Raw genomic sequence first — 18,027 nt, 5'->3', positions numbered from 1 at the left:
AAAGAAACATGTTTTTCTAGCAGTAAATGATTCTTTCTGTAGATGTTTATAAATCAAAGTGAATGACAGAAACTGTTGAAAAAGAATTTGAACTTGAAAACAAGGAAGCTGTTGATGGAGGTGTTCCTCAAGGCTCAGTTCCTGGACCAGTTCTGTTTATCTACGGATAAACTTTTAAAATATCTTCGATCCGGAACTGAACTTGGAAACACTTCCTCCACCAAGACTTAAAAAAAGAGTCGTAACTATTTAATAAAGGAGGAACATAAACAGAATGACTTTAAAAAAACAGAAAAAAGGACCAGCAATGGCCGATTGAGAAAAAGCATAAAAATCTAATTCTTTTATTTAGAGAATCAGCAATTCTTACAAGTCATAGTATCCAAACTTTATTCAGGTTACCTGTGCTGTAGTAACAGTGAAACTGTTTGCGCCGCATAAAGTCCAGAACCAGCGCAATCAGGAAGAGCATGACGACATCTGAGGTAAAGTAATCCCAGCATATGTTGGAGCTTTTTACTTATTATAAATACAAAGAGCTGCAACGCTTTTATCAAAGTTTGGATCTGACAAGCAGGAGGAGAGGCTGCAGCCCGGCAGGGAGCAGAAGCTCGTTTCCATGGTGATTTCAGCAGGAAGACCGAGTCAGAACCAGAACCTATCGGGTCCGTCAGTGAGTGCTGGAGCAGAGTTACACATAAAGCCAGTCGTTAGGAAAGCGCAAACCACAAGGCGCAGGAGGTGTCAGGCACGTTTCATTCAGCAGAGCAGCAGGCCAATCAGAAACAGATCAAACATCAATTTATCAATCTACAGCTGAAACAGAAAACCTCCCTTCAGGAGTTCACCTTAGTCTCATTTAATCCCAAACCGTTCAGCAATCTGAGGAGATTAACTCAGCGAGAAGAGCAGCAGCTCAGAGCAGAACGCTGCGAGTTCTTCCTGCAGAACATTCCGGTTGTTGATGAAATCACTGAGCTAAATACACAACATTTAAGTAGTTGGTTGATGCAACAAGTCTGTTTCAGGGATGTGTGTGACATTTTAGATTATTTAAACTCTTGAAAGGCAACAAAATTTTTCATGTTTTCTTCCAAATTGCTTTAAGGAAAATAAGACTTGAAGGTGTGGCTGAAGCGAAGCAGCGAAGGTTTAAACTCCAGCTGTGCAAGAGGAGAAAAACGCTCCTTCAGTACTCTGTGGATCACGGTTCAGTACCAATCCGACGTTCCTAAAACATTCAGCAGAAACAGGTTCATCATCTCTGCAGCGCAGCAGACTGACAGGAACATGGACAGCAGCAAGATGGCTGCCGCCGCGCCACTTTCTGTACACGAGTTGATGCTTCACATTGCTGTAAAACAAGCCTGGTCCTGCTGCTGCTGCGCGTGCACACACACACCCACACACATGCACACACATGCACACACACACCCACACACACACACACACACACACACATCCACACACACCATTTCCACAAACACAGGGTAGCCTCAGGCTCCTGGAGGACATTTTGTTTCACTCAGAGGGAGCAGAGGTCAGAGGTCGCTCAGCAGGAAGAGAAGCTGGGACGCAGAGCAGCATCAGCAACCTACAGACCCTGCTGCTCTGCTAGGGAAACCCCGCTCAGTTGGCCGCCCAGGCCTCCAGGTCGGCCATGTCGTCCTCGTCTTCCTCCACCTTCTTCTTGGCTGGAGCAGAAACAGAGAGAGGTCAAAGGTGAGGCTGAGCGTCCGGCGCAGCAGCAGGTGAGTCTGAACAGGAAGTGTCACCTGGCTGAGAGGGAAGCGACGTGGACGGGACGCTGGGCAGAGACACGTCTTCTGTTCCTTCGATCTCCAGCAGGTTTTGATCCAGCTCCTCCTGCTCCAACTCCTCCAGCTCCGCCATCAGCTCATCCTGAACACAGACGCTGGGATTAGGTCATAATCTGGACAACGCTCCGTTAGGCAGTAAAGATGGCCGCCACCCAGCAACGCTCTGTTTAACCAGTAAAGATGGCCGCCACCCAGCAGCGCTCTGTTTAACCAGTAAAGATGGCCGCCACCCAGCAGCGATCTGTTTAACCAGTAAAGATGGCCGACACCCAGCAGCGCTCTGTTTAACCAGTAAAGATGGCCGCCACCCAGCAGCGCTCTGTTTAACCAGTAAAGATGGCCGCCACCCAGCAGCGCTCTGTTTAACCAGTAAAGATGGCCGCCACCCAGCAGCGCTCTGTTTAACCAGTAAAGATGGCCGCCACCCAGCAGCGCTCTGTTTAACCAGTAAAGATGGCCGCCACCCAGCAGCGCTCTGTTTAACCAGTAAAGATGGCCGCCACCCAGCAGCGCTCTGTTAGGCAGTAAAGATGGCCGCCACTCAGCAGCGCTCTGTTTAACCAGTAAAGATGGCCGCCACCCAGCAGCGCTCTGTTTAACCAGTAAAGATGGCCGCCACCCAGCAGCGCTCTGTTTAACCAGTAAAGATGGCCGCCACCCAGCAGCGCTCTGTTTAACCAGTAAAGATGGCCGCCACCCAGCAGCGCTCCGTTTTGTGCAGTTCGGACGGCATCTGAAGCAGGAGAATCAAAGAGCGAACATGAAGTCAGAGCTGAACTGGACCTCTGGTTCCGATCGGCTCTCACCTCGTCGTAATCTTCCCCGAAGCCCACCGGTCTGGAGATGACATCAGAGATCTCCTGCGCCAGCTCCTGCTGCTCCGTGATGTCCGCCATCAGGTCGTCCACCTTGTCGATGTCCCTGGCGGACGGCGGGGAGAAAGATTGCGTTTATAGGAAAACCAACAGGAAGTAAGCCCAAAGTGACAGGAAGTGGAACAGAGAGCTTACATGTTCTCGTGTGCGGCCTTCATGGCTTTGGCAGCGAAGCCCATGTTCTTCAGCACCTCCGTGTTGGTGTTGGCGTTCTCTAGCGCCTCCCGCTGGAACTCGATGGTAGACAATGTCCCATCAATCTGGGCCAGCTGCTTCTCATAGCGCTTTTTCCTCTTTAGGGCCTGGAGAGCCGCTGGGGGTCAAAGGTCACCTTCATTTATTACACCTCCATTAACCAGTCCCATCAGTCAGCTGAGATAAATTAACCTGACGCACATTCAGCTTTTCTTGTTTTTGAATTTAGACCAAACAGGAAGTGAGTCTTTCTGGAACACAGCTAGATCAGCAGCAACAAGAAACAGGAAGTCAGCCTGATACTCAAAACTGCTTTAAAACAGACACATATTGTGAAGCAGTTCCACATTTAAAAATATTGATTCTCATATCTAATAAGTAAAATGACCAAAATCTCATGACTAATAATGTCGGTTTTAAGGTATAAAGCCTCAAAAACATGGCAAGCAGGACCACCTAACATTTATTAATCAATAATTTAATATGTTGATGTTTTGACATAAAACTGTCTTGGTATCATGGAAGTTCCAGGCACTTAGTGCCATTTTGTAGCAATGAAACTTTCACTTGTAAAATGCTGAATATATCAAATATGATTTGAAAGAAATGTGACTTCCTGTTTTAACTAATTGAAATTGGGCCTCTGTCTTTAAGAAGCTCCTGCTCTCTCTGAAGCTCCGCCTCCAGGAAGTTGTCCCAACACGGCTCCCCTGTTAACCTTTTGTTTTTACCAGCACTGCTCTGAGCAGCAGATGTTAGCTAATTACTGCTGGCTAGTCTGAAGGAGCTGAGTGTGGGCGGAGCTGTGCCTTGAAGGCGGGGCTAGGCCCTCCAGGCGTTTTGGAGCCGAATGGTTGCCATAGAGATGCAAGGATCTCTGAAACAAGAAAGAGTCGCTGAATAAAACCAGGATGTTTTTTAAGAAATCAAAGTTTTCTCCAGAAGTCGGACGGAAAGCTGTCCATCTGTCCATTATCCACTCTACGTCTGACAGATGTACAGTGTGCGCCCTGTCCATTGTCCATCTGTCCTTCTGAGCCCAGAGGAATAAAGAGACACGTTTGGCTCAGTTCATCAGCTTATCATTATTCACCATGCCGCCTGCTGGAGGGCAGTTTGCCTTTTAATTGTTAAAAACATTCAGTCTCCAAATTCACTCATTTTTATTTTGTGAAGGGGTGAATTAACCCTTTCACGTCTGTCTGGGCTCTCAGATATATTTCAGGTAGAAGATGTCAAGAGTCAGTAATGTTAACCAAACTGTTTCATTTTTATTTTAAAGCAAGATGTTTCATTTCCTCAAAAGTTTTGGGTTTATTCTGGTTATTTAGAGATTCTGTGGTTTGGTCAGGAGTCAGAAAGGGTCAAAGTTCAGAAACTGGAACCAGAATAAATGGAAATATGGTCAAATATTAAATACTCACAAACTATACAAATACATTACTGTGTGTGTAATTCTTTTGGCCCGTTTCCAGAACCCCCCCAAACATTTCTGGACAAAAAGCATATGCAGGATAGTTTTTAGGGGTGTCCAAAGTGTGGCCCCGGGGCCATTTGCAGTCCTGGGAATGATTTCTGACGCTCCTCAATAAGTCAGGCTCTTCCAGATGTTTGAAACAATTTTCACTGATGTGAGGTTTTAAAAAATATATACAGAAAATCTTAAAATGGAAAATTAAAAAATACGACACAAAGCATTCATCTGCCATGTTTCTGCTTTAGTTACATTAGGAGCACAAACATCACCTGACTTTTAGTAGGAGGCAGAGCAGGACGCACACCGTGAGCTTAAAAACGAAGCCAATGAGCCACAGCCTGATCCAGCTGCTGAAACACTGACAACACATTGACTCATTTTCATTTCTACAGAAATCACACTACTGTGGTTCAATAAAATACTGTTGTTCAACATCTAAAAATAAAAATAGATTTTGTAATTTTATTTCAGCTTCCGAGGTTGACTGGTTTTGATGGATCTGAAGTGAAAGAGAAATGAGAATGTGAGTAGAAAACGTCCTTGGTGAAAACTTTCTCCAAACACGGTTTATTAAACACCTTAAACAAAAACTCTGCAGCTTTTATCTGACCTTCAGGACACGTCTCAGATGCAACAAAACAACAGATTTAAATACGCCTGAGCTTCCCAACCACATTATTCCTGTCCATATAGATGTGATAATATTTATATTTAGGCTGCTACATGTCTGTGTGGTTCCACTGGGAGCCTCATGGCGGCTCTCAGTCCCAGTTTGATTGGATTATTTCAGCATCCAGACATGATCTAAACGACATTATGTGACTCTTTATGAGATTACGGCGCTGAGTCCAGATCACTTCTCTCTGCTGATCCTTTCTGGGAACGAGTCGCTTTTATTTCAAAGCAAAGTGAAAAAGATTCAGATAGTTTTCTGCTTGATAAAGAAGCTTAGCTCATCAGGTCCCAACAGTTTGCATAAACGTCGTGTTGAGTCTTTTTCCTCTTCAGTCTCACTGCGTGGATTCAACAGGCTGGTGCAGGAAGAGGAGTCATCATGCCTGATGTGATCAGAACAGGTTTGGTATGTTCCTCACTAACTCTCCTCTATCTCCTCTCACAGTTGGAAGCAGAAAACAATCCGGATCATCAGGTTTATGTTTGGAAGTAAATATGCCACCAAAGACGAAGTGAAAACTGCCTGAATGAGAACCACTGTCACTTTATTAACCAAGCAAAGCGATGAGAGGCTAGAGAGTGACAAAGTGGAAATGAATAATAAAACCGTCATAAACAACAATGAACATGGTGAGCATCTGATCAGTAACTCAAAGGTCTGGTTGATAACGTTTGAACTCTGACCCCAAATCCCAGAGGAGTTGAAACAAAAGCTTCACAGCTGCAGCAGATCGATCAGAACTTCAGCGTCTCTGCTGACCTGACGGCTTTAAAACAGGAGCAGCATCCCGGCCCACATGGGAGGCAGAATGAAGCCCTTTCTGGACAGCAGGGTCCGGCCCGGCCCCGTTCGACCCGGTCCTACTGGTCCTATAGCCCTGGTCGTTTTGTACTGAGCGGGATCGAATGTAGCTAAAGCCACCGAGGTGATCTCCCCAGCGACCACAGAACGGTTTTCTTCTTGGGTCTCCAGTCCATTTTTTCTGTAAGTGCTCATGAGAGAGGAAACATTCACCTCAGCTTTACATTTAATAAAATAAAAATCTCATCTGAATGTCGTCTCTGTGCTGAACTACCGCTGCAGCAGGAGGGATTTTCCGGCTGGATAATAAAATCCCCTCGTTCACAATCTTTCCAACTTCTGATTGGTTCAATTGGAGAAATGTTATTTACATTTACCATTAAAATCTTTGGCTGAAGAGGCGATTGTAATCCCAGTGTAGAGTGAAAATAGATTATGACGGAAATGTATTGATGCAGCATATTGAAATGGCAGACATGGAGAAAGTCTAGTGCTCCTCTGATCCAGAGATCGGGTCTTTGTCCCGCCCCCGCAGCCAATGAACCAATCAACAGCTAACTCCAAATCGGCCCGGTCTGGCGGCCCGATTGGAATCACAGGTCTCAGGGCTCCAGGGAGCAGGGTGGTACCGGGCTGGAAAAAAAACGATCGGCCCAGCTTTGGCCCTGGCTGACCCGGGTCCAGCGGTGAAGTGCAAATGGGGCTTCAGGGATCCAAGCTTTTATCATGTCTGATGAGAGCAGGAGAAGGCGGGTCCTCTAATGTTGGGTTTGGAGTATGAAGGATTATATAGCTTGGTGCCCCAGGCATTGTTGACTCATGGTTGCTAAAGACTTTACAAAACCGACTGATTTTAGTGGCATAGTGAACCATTGGAAGTCAAAGAAGAAAGTGCTGATTTTCATTTAGAACCAGTTCATGCTAGGAGCAGGAGAAATGTTTTCAAACTCATCATGGAAACAACACAAAGAAGTTCATATGATGCAGCTTTTAAGTTGAAGGCTGTAGATCTGGTAGGACACGTTGATAGCCGCTGCACCAGTAACGAGCTGGTGAGGCACTGACTTAATCATAATCAGATTTACAAATATAAACCCCCTGCATGTTATTGTTTACATAAGAAAATTTTGCGCATGGGGACAACACTGGAGGGCAAAAAGACTAATGCTTTACATGTCATCCATAGCCGCAGCGGTAGAATAACTCCGTTAACTCCATCAGACTTGAACATGTAGATATTATTAATTTCGTGCTATGCTCCACGGCAAAGGGAAAAACCGTTAAAGTACAATTCAAAACCACTTCTTTCTCGCTCTCTGCATCAGCGCTGCTACGCGCACTCTTGTTACCATAGCAACTGACAACAACGCCACAAGAAATACAAAAACACTGAAATATTTCCCACTCAAAGATCAGAACATTCAGTCTGTTGCAGTAGCTTGGTTTTAGGCTTAATTTTTATTTTGAGATTATTAATAATAACTTTCACCATTTTATTGGCGACGTACAGACAGGAGGATCGTGCTCCCATAGAATGGCAGCCAGAGGTTGCGCAATCCCAGGTGAGGATCAGCTCGGTGCTGCCTCACCTGCTGCTGCCTCACCTGCTGCTGCCTCACCTGCTGCGCTTCCGATGATTTGAATGGGAAAATGCGAAAATTGAGCGATTTTGAAGAAAAAAATAATCAAAATTGGTAAAGCTAAATGAAAAATAGGTACTTTATAATACAAACCACAGGGTGAAAATAGCAATATAAATTATTTTATCATTATACATTATTTTTCCATGATAACCGCACGTCCCTGTGTCCCAATAGGACTGCGTCCTTCATAGATTTATTCAGGGAGGAAAACTGAGAGCGGCGGAGGGACCAGCTGGACAATGATTTATTTATTTATTACAGCTTAAGCTTGAGTTTTGATCGCTTTAACACTTTCTGCTCTTTTAATGAATTGTTTTAGCTGTTCCGGTTCTTTTCAGCTTAAACCAAAACCCTCAATAGAAGCTCCCCTGTTCATGAACAAATTATTTAAAAAAATTAAGTACCAGCTGCCAGCTCCCATTCTCCTTCTGGAGGTTAGCCTGTGGGCTAACCAACTAACTAACTTACTTACTAACTAACTAAGCAACTAAGCAGCTGTTCAGCCGCTAAACCCGAACAGCCAGGGAGATTTATCTCACCTCGTTTGTTTTTCGTGCCGTTCTTCTTCGCCGTCAGCAGCTCATGGTCGATCTTCTTCTCTAGAAACTCTTGTTTTTTGGCCAACATCTCCTCCGTTTCCCGGAGTTTTTGGATCGCCTCTTGGGGAGTCGGTCCCTTCCCTCCTTTCCCTCCTCCGGTGCCGAATATCTTACCAAACAGCGACATTTTGTGTGATTCGGATTAAAATGCGCCTGTTCGGCTGTGAACACACGGAACCCAGCGGAACTTTGTGACAGCGAACCGGTGAAATGCTAACGAGGATCTCCTAGAAGTCCTAACTGCCGCTGGTGCTGTTTTACTCCTTTCTTCCGCTTTTCGCTCACAGGCCTCGTGATGTCATTACGTAAGCGCCGTGACTCATCACCGGAAGACTAGAGGGAGATTCCAGCCGCCAGGATCAGCGTCTTCATACATCATTGAGCAAATCTATTTACTGAAACACTTCTATTCAAAACTGGAAACTCAAAGATTTATGTGACAGTAGAAAATATTTAAAGCATCTCTCCAAAGAATTTTGATCTTAAAATCCAGAGGAGTTAAATATCCAAAACTTACAGCCCACTGAAGTCAAAATACTTTTACTTCACATGTCGCAGTTCAAGTAAGAGAAGAAAAGTTTGAGCAAAGAGACTAATAGCCATTGGATGCAAAGTTACACAGTAAAATTAAGAGCAACATTTTTGGTTTAATTAGTCTATCAAATAAGAAAGTTTTTTTATGTTTATTCATACATTTACAGCTCAGTTCCAAATTAAATATTTACTTCACAAGCTAAATATTGAATTTACAAAATAGATATTTAGCTTGCAAAATAAATATTTCATTTGGAGCTAAATATTTCTGTAAATTAAATGTTCTATTAAAACATTTAATTTTCAAATTGAATGTGTGGCCTAAATAAATACTTTGGTTGCTTGCTAGACATTTGGATAATAAAATAATTCATTAGTGATAAGCACACTAAATCGCATCGGTGATAACTAAAAAAATGTTTTTTTGAAAGACTGTAGGCTATGCAATCCTGTCAGCCTTTCCTGTTCACAATAAGTGGATTGAAAATAATAATCATACAGAGTTCAGCCATTAATTATTAAAAGGGTCTAAATAAATCAACAAAATGCAATCAGACTGAATTATTGTTGGGAAAAATGTTTTTAATTGCCAGCCATTCACCAACATCCTAAGATATTATTATTATTATTATTTACTGCAACAGAATCAGCTGCAAGCATCTAGAGACCAACCCAAATCCTTCAGGAAACTACGCCTCCCATGATGCACCGCGCCGTACTTTTCCAGCTGGAAACATGACGATCCAGAACGCCATCCGATGAAACGCTGAGAGGTCAGAGGGACGGCGGAGGAAGAGCCGACCTGGACAGGAGGACAGGTGGAGCACAGGTAGACAGCAGAGCAGGACCAGAGGCGCTGGCTGAGCCTTACCTGGACGTGTTTTTGAGGAGGGGTCAAAGGTCGAACCGTCGGCTGAGGGTGGAGGTCCGTTTTCAGTCCCGTCTTCAGCTTCACACTTTTCATCTCGTACTGAAACAGAGCAGAACCCGCCAGAACCGGCGGCCATTTTGATCTGAACATACAGAAAACAAAGTCTGGAGTTTTAGTCTGCTGAGGCGGCAGAACCAGACCAGAACCAGACTAGAACCAGAATCAGACCAGAACCAGACTAGAACCAGAACCAGACCAGAACCAGACCAGAACCATGACCAGAACCAGACTAGAACCAGAACCAGACCAGAACCATGACCAGAACCAGACTAGAACCAGAACCAGACTAGAACCAGACTAGAACCAGAACCAGAACCAGACCAGAACCAGACCAGAACCAGACTAGAACAGAACCAGAACCAGACTAGAACCAGAACCAGACCCATGACCAGAACCAGAACCAGTTGTCACTGGACCATGGTTTAGACCATCATCTTCTTTCCACCAACAGAGTTGTTCAGAGGCTTCTGCAGTACCGCTGCAACACAGACGGCTACAGCAGAGCCTTCCTGAGGTCAGCAGCAGCTCTCTGATCAGAACAACCTTTAATTTGTTATTAAAGTATTTTAACATGAAAACCATCTGGGACCTGCAGTTTGATCCTGAACCTTTTCTAAGTGATGGATTTTCATCTGGAGACATAAATAATCTGCTTTTTATTAATGTAGTGAATTAAACAGACGTTTACCTCTTTATAGGCTTCAGACAGGAAGCCCCAGTTTTTACTCCACGATTCTCTAGAATCCTTCTCAAGTTTTATATGAGCTTTCCTGAAAAATATACACAAGAGAAAATTTAAATTCATTAACTCAGCTTCTTCAAAAGTAAAGTTGTTAGAATAATTATGTTTTGTTATCATTCTTACATAAGTAGTTACCAGTTTGCTATTCATTTAAAGGGTTAGTATTCACACACCAGAGAGGAAGAATTTGTTAAACGGTGTGAAAGACAAAACTTGCTTTTTCCCTAAACCTTGAAGCTGCAGCTGCTTCTTATCTTGGGATACTCCTTAAACTGTGAGTGTGTAGAATGGAGTTCTTGTTTCAGAATAACCCCCTTCTTTTTATTTATCTCTCTCCCACATTTCACTCCCGACTCCTTTCTTTCCTCCTGCTACAGGGAGTCAGAACGCACGGCAAACACCTTGGAGAAGTGGTTTGCTGTGTCTCCTTCTGCAGAAGCTTGGTTGAAAACTCATAAATGTTGTCTGTGGTTCTCTTTTTATGTAGGTTTAAAAAATACCTATCAAAAGTGTTTTTTGGACTGGAGTTAAACCATCCTTTCTGTATTTTTCCTTTTGCAGACAAGATAAAATGAAGCTTTTCAGAATAAAATGATCTTAATACTCACCAGATTTCATCCTGATGAACAAAGTTGGTGGGTTCAGATGTTTGCAGTGAATTTTCCATCAGAGCCGCTGTGAGGAACGCTGATACACCTGTTTACTGTTGCCATGGATACAGGATCAGGTGTATCAGCTGTCACAGCGGGAAGGTCAACGATAAAAGAAAAGCTCTTGGACAGGAAGTGGAAACAACAACTTCCTGTTTCTTAGAAACATAAATACCTGGAGAAAAGAGTCATACTGAAAAAATGAAACAGTTCAGCACAAATACAGAGATTAATGAGCAGGTATGGTGGAGGATCAGGTATGCTGTGTGCCTTCGCTTTGCTTCCTGTTTCCATGGTAACATGACTTTCTACAATTCTGATCAACTTTTTAGCAAGATAAAGGAGCTTGTTTAGTTTCAGTTCAGTTTCAGTTTTAGTTCATTTAAATCTGATGGTGACGTTTGGCTCCACTGGCAGATTATTTCAGTCAGGAGGAAAAATGTCAAACAATCTGGCAGTGGAAGTCGAACGTCACCAATACGAACAAACTGAAACAAACTCCTCAATCTGGATAAAAACTTGTTACTCTTGTCTCATTTCTACGGTGGCCCTGAGGTGCAAACCACTTCAGCAAAATTACAAAATCACAACAACATTAACAAACAGAAAGGGTTTGTTCCAGTTGGAGACCTGAGAGATCGCTGACTGGACGACGATGCCTTTGAACCGGAAGTTATCGCGTGGTTCGTACTGTGTTTTTTTTGTTTTTATCTCCAAACTGCTGGAAAAAATTCTAAACTTACCTTGAAAGTCCTTGAATTGTACTGAGAAAACTCAATGAATGCTGGAAAAATAGAAGCTTCATGATGCAGAGCGGCAAAAGCAAAAGAGCTGGATTAGCAGAGCTAAAAACCTGATGGCTACATCCAGGAGATGCTACTGTGGAATATTCTTTATGGAAATCAATAAGGTTTATTTAATTATCTTAGAAAATAAAGCAAGTCAACAAACAAACATGCATGGAAAATACAAGAAGCAGAAACTGCATATAAAACACTGAAAACAAGGAGAAACGGTTCAAAAGCAGGAAAATAAAAGTTTGCCTAGATCTGAGAGGCGGCGGAGTCCCCAAAGTACTGGTGGAAGATCTCTGGATGGGCGGAGCAAAACTGCCTGAGCAGACGCCTCCTCTCCTTCGCCGCCATGCTGCGGTCCAGGTTGATGCTGCTCAGCAGCTCCAACAGAGCCTGCTGGGTGCCGAGCTTCACTGCGTCAGCAGGAGCCTGGCTGGAGGCCGGCGGGCCTGCAGGAAGAGAGCGACACGATCACCATGGAAACACAATCACCACAATCACCATGCTGCTGAGATTAAAGTCAGATTTTCCTCCCAGCGGCTCTGAAGCTGCTCTGCAGGTCTGAAATAAGAACAGTGCAGTTCTGCCGGGTTCTGCATGTTACCTGGAGCATCGGGCTGAGCGAGCCCCGCCAGCTTCTCACTGATGGTTTTGTGCAGAGATCCTGGAATCTGAAACAGGAAGCAGAAAAGACTCACTTCCTGTTTCAGATTCTGACACAGAAATCATTCAGGCTGATGGGAAAACAACTTAGCAAAAACGTTCAGGTTAGATTATCACTACACTGCAAAAACACTAAATCTGACCAATGAAGCGACTAGTTCCTACTGCAAATATCTTATTCCACTGTGAAACAGATAAAACTAACTTAAACGTAACTCTTCAGCAACACTTAGGAGCTTTTTTAAAGCCAATCGGTAATAATCCCAGGCAGATTATTTCACCAATAGTTTAGTGAAATAAAGTTAAAAAGTATTGTTAAAGTATTGTTTATCTTAATTATTTTGATAACTGAAAATTTGACTATAACAGACGGGTTTGACAGGATGTGAGGTCACCTTGAAGACTTCCTGTCTGTTACTGAGCAGGAAATTGAGTATCAGGTCCTGCTTCTCCTTCGGGAAGCTCCTGCTGTGAAGGACGGCCTTGGAGAACGCCTTCATCACCGCCGCTCTGTTCTCCACCTGCAGCCCCGCCCAGAGGCTCAGTCAAAGTCTCTCCACAGCATTTTAAAGGGATCCGACGGTTGTCACCTCCTTGTCCAGCTTCAGCGCTCCCGGTTCAGCCGCAGCAGCCATGAAGGTCAGCAGCCTGCGCAGCTCCTCCCGGCAGCCAGGGGGCAGCAGCTTCAGACACAATTGCAGAGCCTCCAGCGCCTTTTCCAGCTGTCCGTTCTCTGCCAAACACACAAAGCAGGTTCAGCTGCCGCAGTGCCTCTGGGCTGCGGCGCTGCGGCTTCCTACCTAGCAGCTCGGCCACGGCCGCGTACACGGCCACCATGTTGGGAGGCAGCAGAGGCGGCTGACTGCTGTAGTGCCTGAGCAGAGAGCTGAACAGCAGCAGCTGCCCCGAGGCCGAGGGCCGAGCCGGTAGATCGTCCTCACTGCCGGGCCCTGCAGCAGACAGACACAGTTACTGGTGCGATATGACTGAAGAATTCATTTAGTTACAGATTATTCTGATAAAATTAAAAAATTTTGATATTTATAAATATTTATGAAAAAATTTATGCAGATTTTTTATTTAAAAGTGACCCATTATACTTCATTGATTAGTTTAGGACCAGTCTGTGGCCTAATCAGAACCTGTTGATTAAATATTTGATCTAAAATCAGATTCACAGGAACCAGATTTCAGTTTGATCAGTTCAGCCGCTTCAGGGCCGCTGTCACTTTAAATCCAAGCAGCCCGCCGCTGGCCACGCCCCATCGCCACCGCTGGCCACGCCCCCTATCAACTACCACCCTCTCATGTGAAAATGGCTGCCACTAAACATGGCTGCTGGAAACACCACCTCTGTTGAACCTGACTGGAGCAGAACTTGCCTCCATCTTGAACGGCGCCCCTGTGTGGTGGTTCTGGGTCACTGCAGCGAGGCAGCTCTCTGCTCAGCGCCGCCACCTGCTGGTCAGGCAGGAAGTCCAGACAGTCCAAACCGCTGCACAGCCAATTGTCTTCCCTGAAACCAGAAACACTTGAAACGCCCAGTGCTCCCAGTACGTCCCACTGGGAGTCCCATTAGTCATAATGGTTTTACAGATTTCACCATCAGTCCTACTGGCTTTACTGGTCTGACTTACTGGGACTCCCTGAAGGCCTGGAGGATCCGTCTGTCCAGGCTGTTGCTGATCAGGTCAGGGTTACGGTGAGGCAGCAGGTCGGCTGAGGGGTCAGAGGTCGGGCTCTGGCTGCACTGCAGGACTCCTTCCAGCAGGGGGAGCTCCACCAGGTTCAGCAGCCTGAGCAGCGTCTGCTCCTGCCACACCTCCTTGACCACTGGGAGGCAGAAACAGACCGGTCAACCACCTCTCAGCCTCTGTTGTCATGGCAACCAATGCCGTCGTCTTACAGGACTGAGGCAGCGTTGCGTCCGTCTGGCGCCCCCAGCTGGGACCGCCCACCGGCCCCTCCGACCCGGCCGGCTCTTCAGGCCTGGAGGTTAAACGGAGCGGTTGGCTCAGAGCCTGTTGCTATGGTAACTGATGCTTTATGTGATGATTTTCTTTATTTGCTTTAATTCTGTTGAAAAACTCATAAAAATATTAAGAAATGCGACTTTAACCCGAATACTTCAGGCCTGGGCGATTCATCAGTTTTATCATTCAAAGTTCTGGTTGTTAAATTTTTTATTTTTGTTTTGGATTTTTTTCCTCTCTGGGTTTCCATAGTTCAGAGTGATGTCATCTTGTGAAGCTATGCTTTGATGTAAATGTAATACTTTTTAATATTTAACACTTTAGAATCAAATTATCAGCACAACTTTGAAATGATGGACTGAGCTGCTCAGATCCTCATAACGCCATTAAAGCTTTTTCACAATAAAATACTTTGTCTCTTAATTAAAGACATTTTTTCTGATGAAATTGAGATTTTATTCTGCTAATATTATGACTTTATTCTTGTAATTAAAAAGCCTGGCCTGCTGTACGACTCCCAGAAAGAATGACTGAAATCAAAACCCTTTTTAGAAATATTTTCTCACATTAATAATTTTGTTTTTAGAAAAGAAATCGGATCCGTTACAATAATCTGACTTTCTGTTTATGTCATTCTGAGGTTTTAAGAAATGCTGAGAATACCGAGGAGGAGCGCCGAGGAAGAGCTGCTGCACCAGAGCGTCACATCGCTCCAGCTCCTCCACGGCAGGACGGCGCCGCTCGGCGAACCTGATCCACACAGAGACACGGTCAGAACCAGAACCATTCAAAACACAACCGGTTTAAAACAGACCCGGTTTAAAACCAGAACCAGTTTAAAACCAGAACCGGTTTAAGTCCAGTCAGACCCTCACTACTAAGAACATCTGACCGGTACAGAGCACTCCCACTGTCCTCAAACGCATCCTGCCTCCTGTTTCTGGTTCCCAGGGCCTCCAACGCACCGCTCTGCAGCAGAGCCTGGCACACACACACCACCTGCTCTCTGGAGACAGCGCCACCTGCAGGTTGGACCAAACACACAAGTTCATGGCTAAAACCCGTCAGTAGGTTATTAAAACAAAACATTACTGGCTTCAAAATAATAAAATAATTAAAACCCCAGAACCACAAATGCACTGCAAAAAACTAAATCTGACCAAGAATTTTTGTTTAGTTTCTAGAACTAAAATCTTATTTCAGTTAATAAAAATGTTTTCATGCAAGTGAAATAATTGTTCTTTCTTTCATCAATATTTGTAAGTTTTTGTAAGTGTATTTGTAAGTTTGTTTATTTTCAGGTGAACTGAAATATTTTACAGCGTGTTTTTGCAGTGTAAAAAGTGAAACAGCCCTTTGTTTCTGAGGATCAGGACTTTCTGACAGTCACTGCAGACCAGCCGGATGTAAAACGTGGAGCGGACTCACCCTGCAGCCCGCTAGCGTTGGCGGCGTGCTGCAGCAGGACGTCCACGGCCTCAGAGCCGACGAAGCAGTCGCTGTGGGCCTTGAACTGGACCAGTCGGCGTTTCACCTTCACCTTTGACCTCAGGTGGGCGATGAGGTCACTCCAGATGGAGAACGACTGCTCTGCTTTCACTCCAGCAGCTGAGACACAGAAACACAACAAGCACTCATGATGACCCAGCTTCAGCCACGCTGCTAACACACTGCTAACGTGCTGCTAACGCGCTGCTAACACACTGCTAACACGCTAAATTTTCCAGGAATTTTAGTGGAAATATGTAAAACTAACAAGTAACTTTTCAGAAAGGTAGGAGCCTGCTTTCAGTAAGCAAGTCCGTAATGTTGATTTAAAATGTTCTAGTTCCAGATTGTTTCACTTATAACACATTGTTTTCCCTCCACTGAACTTTCCCCTGAGACATCCAGAACGACAACTGTTCCCTGTGAAGTCAGCCATCTTCCCCATGGTTGATCAGCTGTCATATTTCTGTGTTTACACTTTTTTCATTACTTTATGAAAATTAAAAGTTTCTAAAAATTACTTAAACATCTAAAAATATGACTTTTTAATTACTTTTTTCAATAAATTAACTTTGTGGCCTTTGCAGGTAAACGAGCTGCACCTGTAACAGCTGATTACTGCAGCATCAGAAAAACAACTCATTGTTAAAAGAATGGGAGAAACTCAGGTTTAGGCTTAAATCAAACAGAGAATGCGTTGACAATGATCAAATCAAGCACTTTAAAACATTCTCTAAATTAAATCGACGTCCCCTTAACTTCCTCAGGCCTCCTGCTGCTGCCAGCAGAGAGTCTAAAAGCGACTTTTCCTGAACTCACCTGGAGGAGAAAAAGCCCGCAGCGTCTCTGGCAGCTTCAGGGCCGCAGCTCGCTCTCTGATGGAGGCCATGTTTCCCTCTGGGAGCCGCTGGCTGCGGGCGCTGCGGGGGAAAACCGCACAGACACGCTGGATACCAAACACAATGAAAAACCCCAAGGTGCTGTTTGATTCTTGACCTGTAGGTGGCAGCAGTCACCGATCAGGACCAGACTTTTCTTTCCGGTTTGAAGGGATTTTAAAAAATAGATCCTTATTGAGCTACAGAATACATAACAGTACAAACACAGCATACATTGTGGTATAATGTCCGCCAGGGGGTTAGAAACGTTGAGACAATACGTCACCATAACGTTACATAAATAACACAAAGAGCATCTTTTAATAGCTTTGGTATTGGCGGCATTTTCAATAGTTCTGATATATTGTTTGACTTCATTTTCAAAAATGGAAAGAAGTGTTTTTTAATTAGCGTAGCGGCATTTGGCTAAAAATATCATAAGATTAATAATATAAAAATGGTTTGTTTTATTGTTATTGGGTAGTCAGTGAGGCCAAACGATACATGTTCAAGACAAAGGGAGAAATCTGGTTCAATGGACGTACAAATCATAATGCAAATACTTTTCAAAAATTGAACAGTAGGTTTGAAGGGATCATAAACATCTCGGGTTACCTTCATATACTGTAGGAAATATGAAAAGAGGATAATAAATAACATGTATTATTATTATTATTATTATTATTATTATTATTATTATTATTATTATTATTATTATTATTGTACAGATGTGATCTAATTTTTGTTTTATATCCATGCTTTTTGCTCCTGAAGGTGTTTTTGTAATTTAATTGTAATTAAAAAGTGGAGTGTCTGTTAGCATGCACAAATGTGACCGTAAGTATTTCTGTTCTGGTTTTTATATCCTTCCCTGGGTGTGGATCAGTCGCTCTGCTGCCTTGCAGCAGGAAGGTTCTGGGTTTGAATCCAGCCTGACGTCTCTGCAAAGGTTATTGTTTAGTTGCAGTTACCAATTTCGACCACAGGAGGGAAAATACATTCGAAAATCATTTCACACATATATCTTGAAGGTTTAACTGAATATTATTTCTAGATCTAAATTAAAATTTATATATTTGTTATTTATTGAGCTGTTTATTGGTATTTATATAATTTCGGTTTCTGTGTTGAAATATTTCTCTTCACATGTGGCACAGTGGCAGTTGGTAGAACTGCTGCCTTGCAGCAGAGGGTTCTGGGTTCTGGGTTCGACTCTGGGTTCTTTCGGCATTAAGTTTGCTTGTTCTCCCTGTGCATGGTGGGTTCTCACCAGCTTCCTCCCACAGTC

At 43.9% G+C, this 18,027-nt stretch overlaps 3 protein-coding genes across 6 annotated transcripts; all 3 read right to left on the bottom strand.

Moving 5' to 3' along the window:
* Nucleotides 1–315: 315 nt before the first annotated feature.
* Nucleotides 316–8,392, bottom strand: chmp4ba (charged multivesicular body protein 4Ba). Its single transcript, XM_044121164.1, has 5 exons — nucleotides 8,027–8,392; nucleotides 2,831–3,008; nucleotides 2,627–2,741; nucleotides 1,776–1,902; nucleotides 316–1,694 (listed from the first exon to the last, which is right to left on the bottom strand). The coding sequence occupies exons 1-5, from the start codon at nucleotides 8,211–8,213 to the stop codon at nucleotides 1,630–1,632; spliced, it is 672 nt and encodes a 223-aa protein (XP_043977099.1). The 5' UTR covers nucleotides 8,214–8,392; the 3' UTR covers nucleotides 316–1,629.
* An 808-nt stretch (nucleotides 8,393–9,200) lies between these two features.
* LOC122833528 (uncharacterized protein C20orf85-like) lies at nucleotides 9,201–11,722 on the bottom strand. 4 transcript variants are annotated; one of them, XM_044121168.1, is made up of 4 exons: nucleotides 10,902–11,722; nucleotides 10,240–10,321; nucleotides 9,492–9,590; nucleotides 9,201–9,422 (listed from the first exon to the last, which is right to left on the bottom strand). In XM_044121168.1, exons 1-4 carry the CDS (start codon nucleotides 10,958–10,960, stop codon nucleotides 9,267–9,269), a joined length of 396 nt encoding a protein of 131 aa, XP_043977103.1. In that variant the 5' UTR covers nucleotides 10,961–11,722; the 3' UTR covers nucleotides 9,201–9,266. The 4 variants fall into 4 exon arrangements, with proteins under 4 accessions (XP_043977103.1, XP_043977100.1, XP_043977101.1 ...); XM_044121165.1 differs by having other exon boundaries at nucleotides 9,201–9,590; XM_044121166.1 differs by lacking the exon at nucleotides 10,902–11,722 and having other exon boundaries at nucleotides 10,240–10,889.
* Nucleotides 11,723–11,832: 110 nt separating this feature from the next.
* On the bottom strand, nucleotides 11,833–16,873 carry LOC122833526 (DEP domain-containing protein 7-like). Its single transcript, XM_044121163.1, has 12 exons — nucleotides 16,681–16,873; nucleotides 15,802–15,981; nucleotides 15,266–15,395; nucleotides 15,037–15,123; nucleotides 14,307–14,389; nucleotides 14,038–14,233; nucleotides 13,783–13,916; nucleotides 13,201–13,350; nucleotides 12,991–13,133; nucleotides 12,796–12,921; nucleotides 12,342–12,408; nucleotides 11,833–12,186 (listed from the first exon to the last, which is right to left on the bottom strand). Exons 1-12 carry the CDS (start codon nucleotides 16,748–16,750, stop codon nucleotides 11,987–11,989), a joined length of 1,566 nt encoding a protein of 521 aa, XP_043977098.1. The 5' UTR covers nucleotides 16,751–16,873; the 3' UTR covers nucleotides 11,833–11,986.
* Between the last annotated feature and the right edge of the window lie 1,154 nt (nucleotides 16,874–18,027).

This window comes from Gambusia affinis, linkage group LG07 (genome assembly GCF_019740435.1).
Source record: "Gambusia affinis linkage group LG07, SWU_Gaff_1.0, whole genome shotgun sequence".
Lineage (NCBI taxonomy): Eukaryota > Metazoa > Chordata > Actinopteri > Cyprinodontiformes > Poeciliidae > Gambusia > Gambusia affinis.
This window is presented reverse-complemented; position numbering and strand designations above follow the sequence as displayed.

What these genes read in the sequence shown, in the direction of transcription:
- LOC122833526 (XM_044121163.1), bottom strand. Translation starts at nt 16,750, where the DNA reads ATGGCCTCCATCAGAGAGCGAGCTGCGGCCCTGAAGCTGCCAGAGACG. An exon ending in GGGCGCCGTTCAAGATGGAG is followed by an intron (nt 13,351 to 13,782) that starts GCAAGTTCTGCT and finishes TGTCTGCTGCAG; the next exon opens with GGCCCGGCAGTGAGGACGAT. An exon ending in CGCTCAGCCCGATGCTCCAG is followed by an intron (nt 12,187 to 12,341) that starts GTAACATGCAGA and finishes CTCTTCCTGCAG; the next exon opens with GCCCGCCGGCCTCCAGCCAG.
- chmp4ba (XM_044121164.1), bottom strand. Translation starts at nt 8,213, where the DNA reads ATGTCGCTGTTTGGTAAGATATTCGGCACCGGAGGAGGGAAAGGAGGG. An exon ending in AAGGCCGCACACGAGAACAT is followed by an intron (nt 2,742 to 2,830) that starts GTAAGCTCTCTG and finishes GCCGTCCGCCAG; the next exon opens with GGACATCGACAAGGTGGACG. An exon ending in TCGGGGAAGATTACGACGAG is followed by an intron (nt 1,903 to 2,626) that starts GTGAGAGCCGAT and finishes GTCTGTGTTCAG; the next exon opens with GATGAGCTGATGGCGGAGCT.
- LOC122833528 (XM_044121165.1), bottom strand. Translation starts at nt 10,960, where the DNA reads ATGGAAAATTCACTGCAAACATCTGAACCCACCAACTTTGTTCATCAG. An exon ending in GTTCATCAGGATGAAATCTG is followed by an intron (nt 10,322 to 10,901) that starts GTGAGTATTAAG and finishes TATATTTTTCAG; the next exon opens with GAAAGCTCATATAAAACTTG. An exon ending in TGTCTGAAGCCTATAAAGAG is followed by an intron (nt 9,591 to 10,239) that starts GTAAACGTCTGT and finishes GCTCTGTTTCAG; the next exon opens with TACGAGATGAAAAGTGTGAA.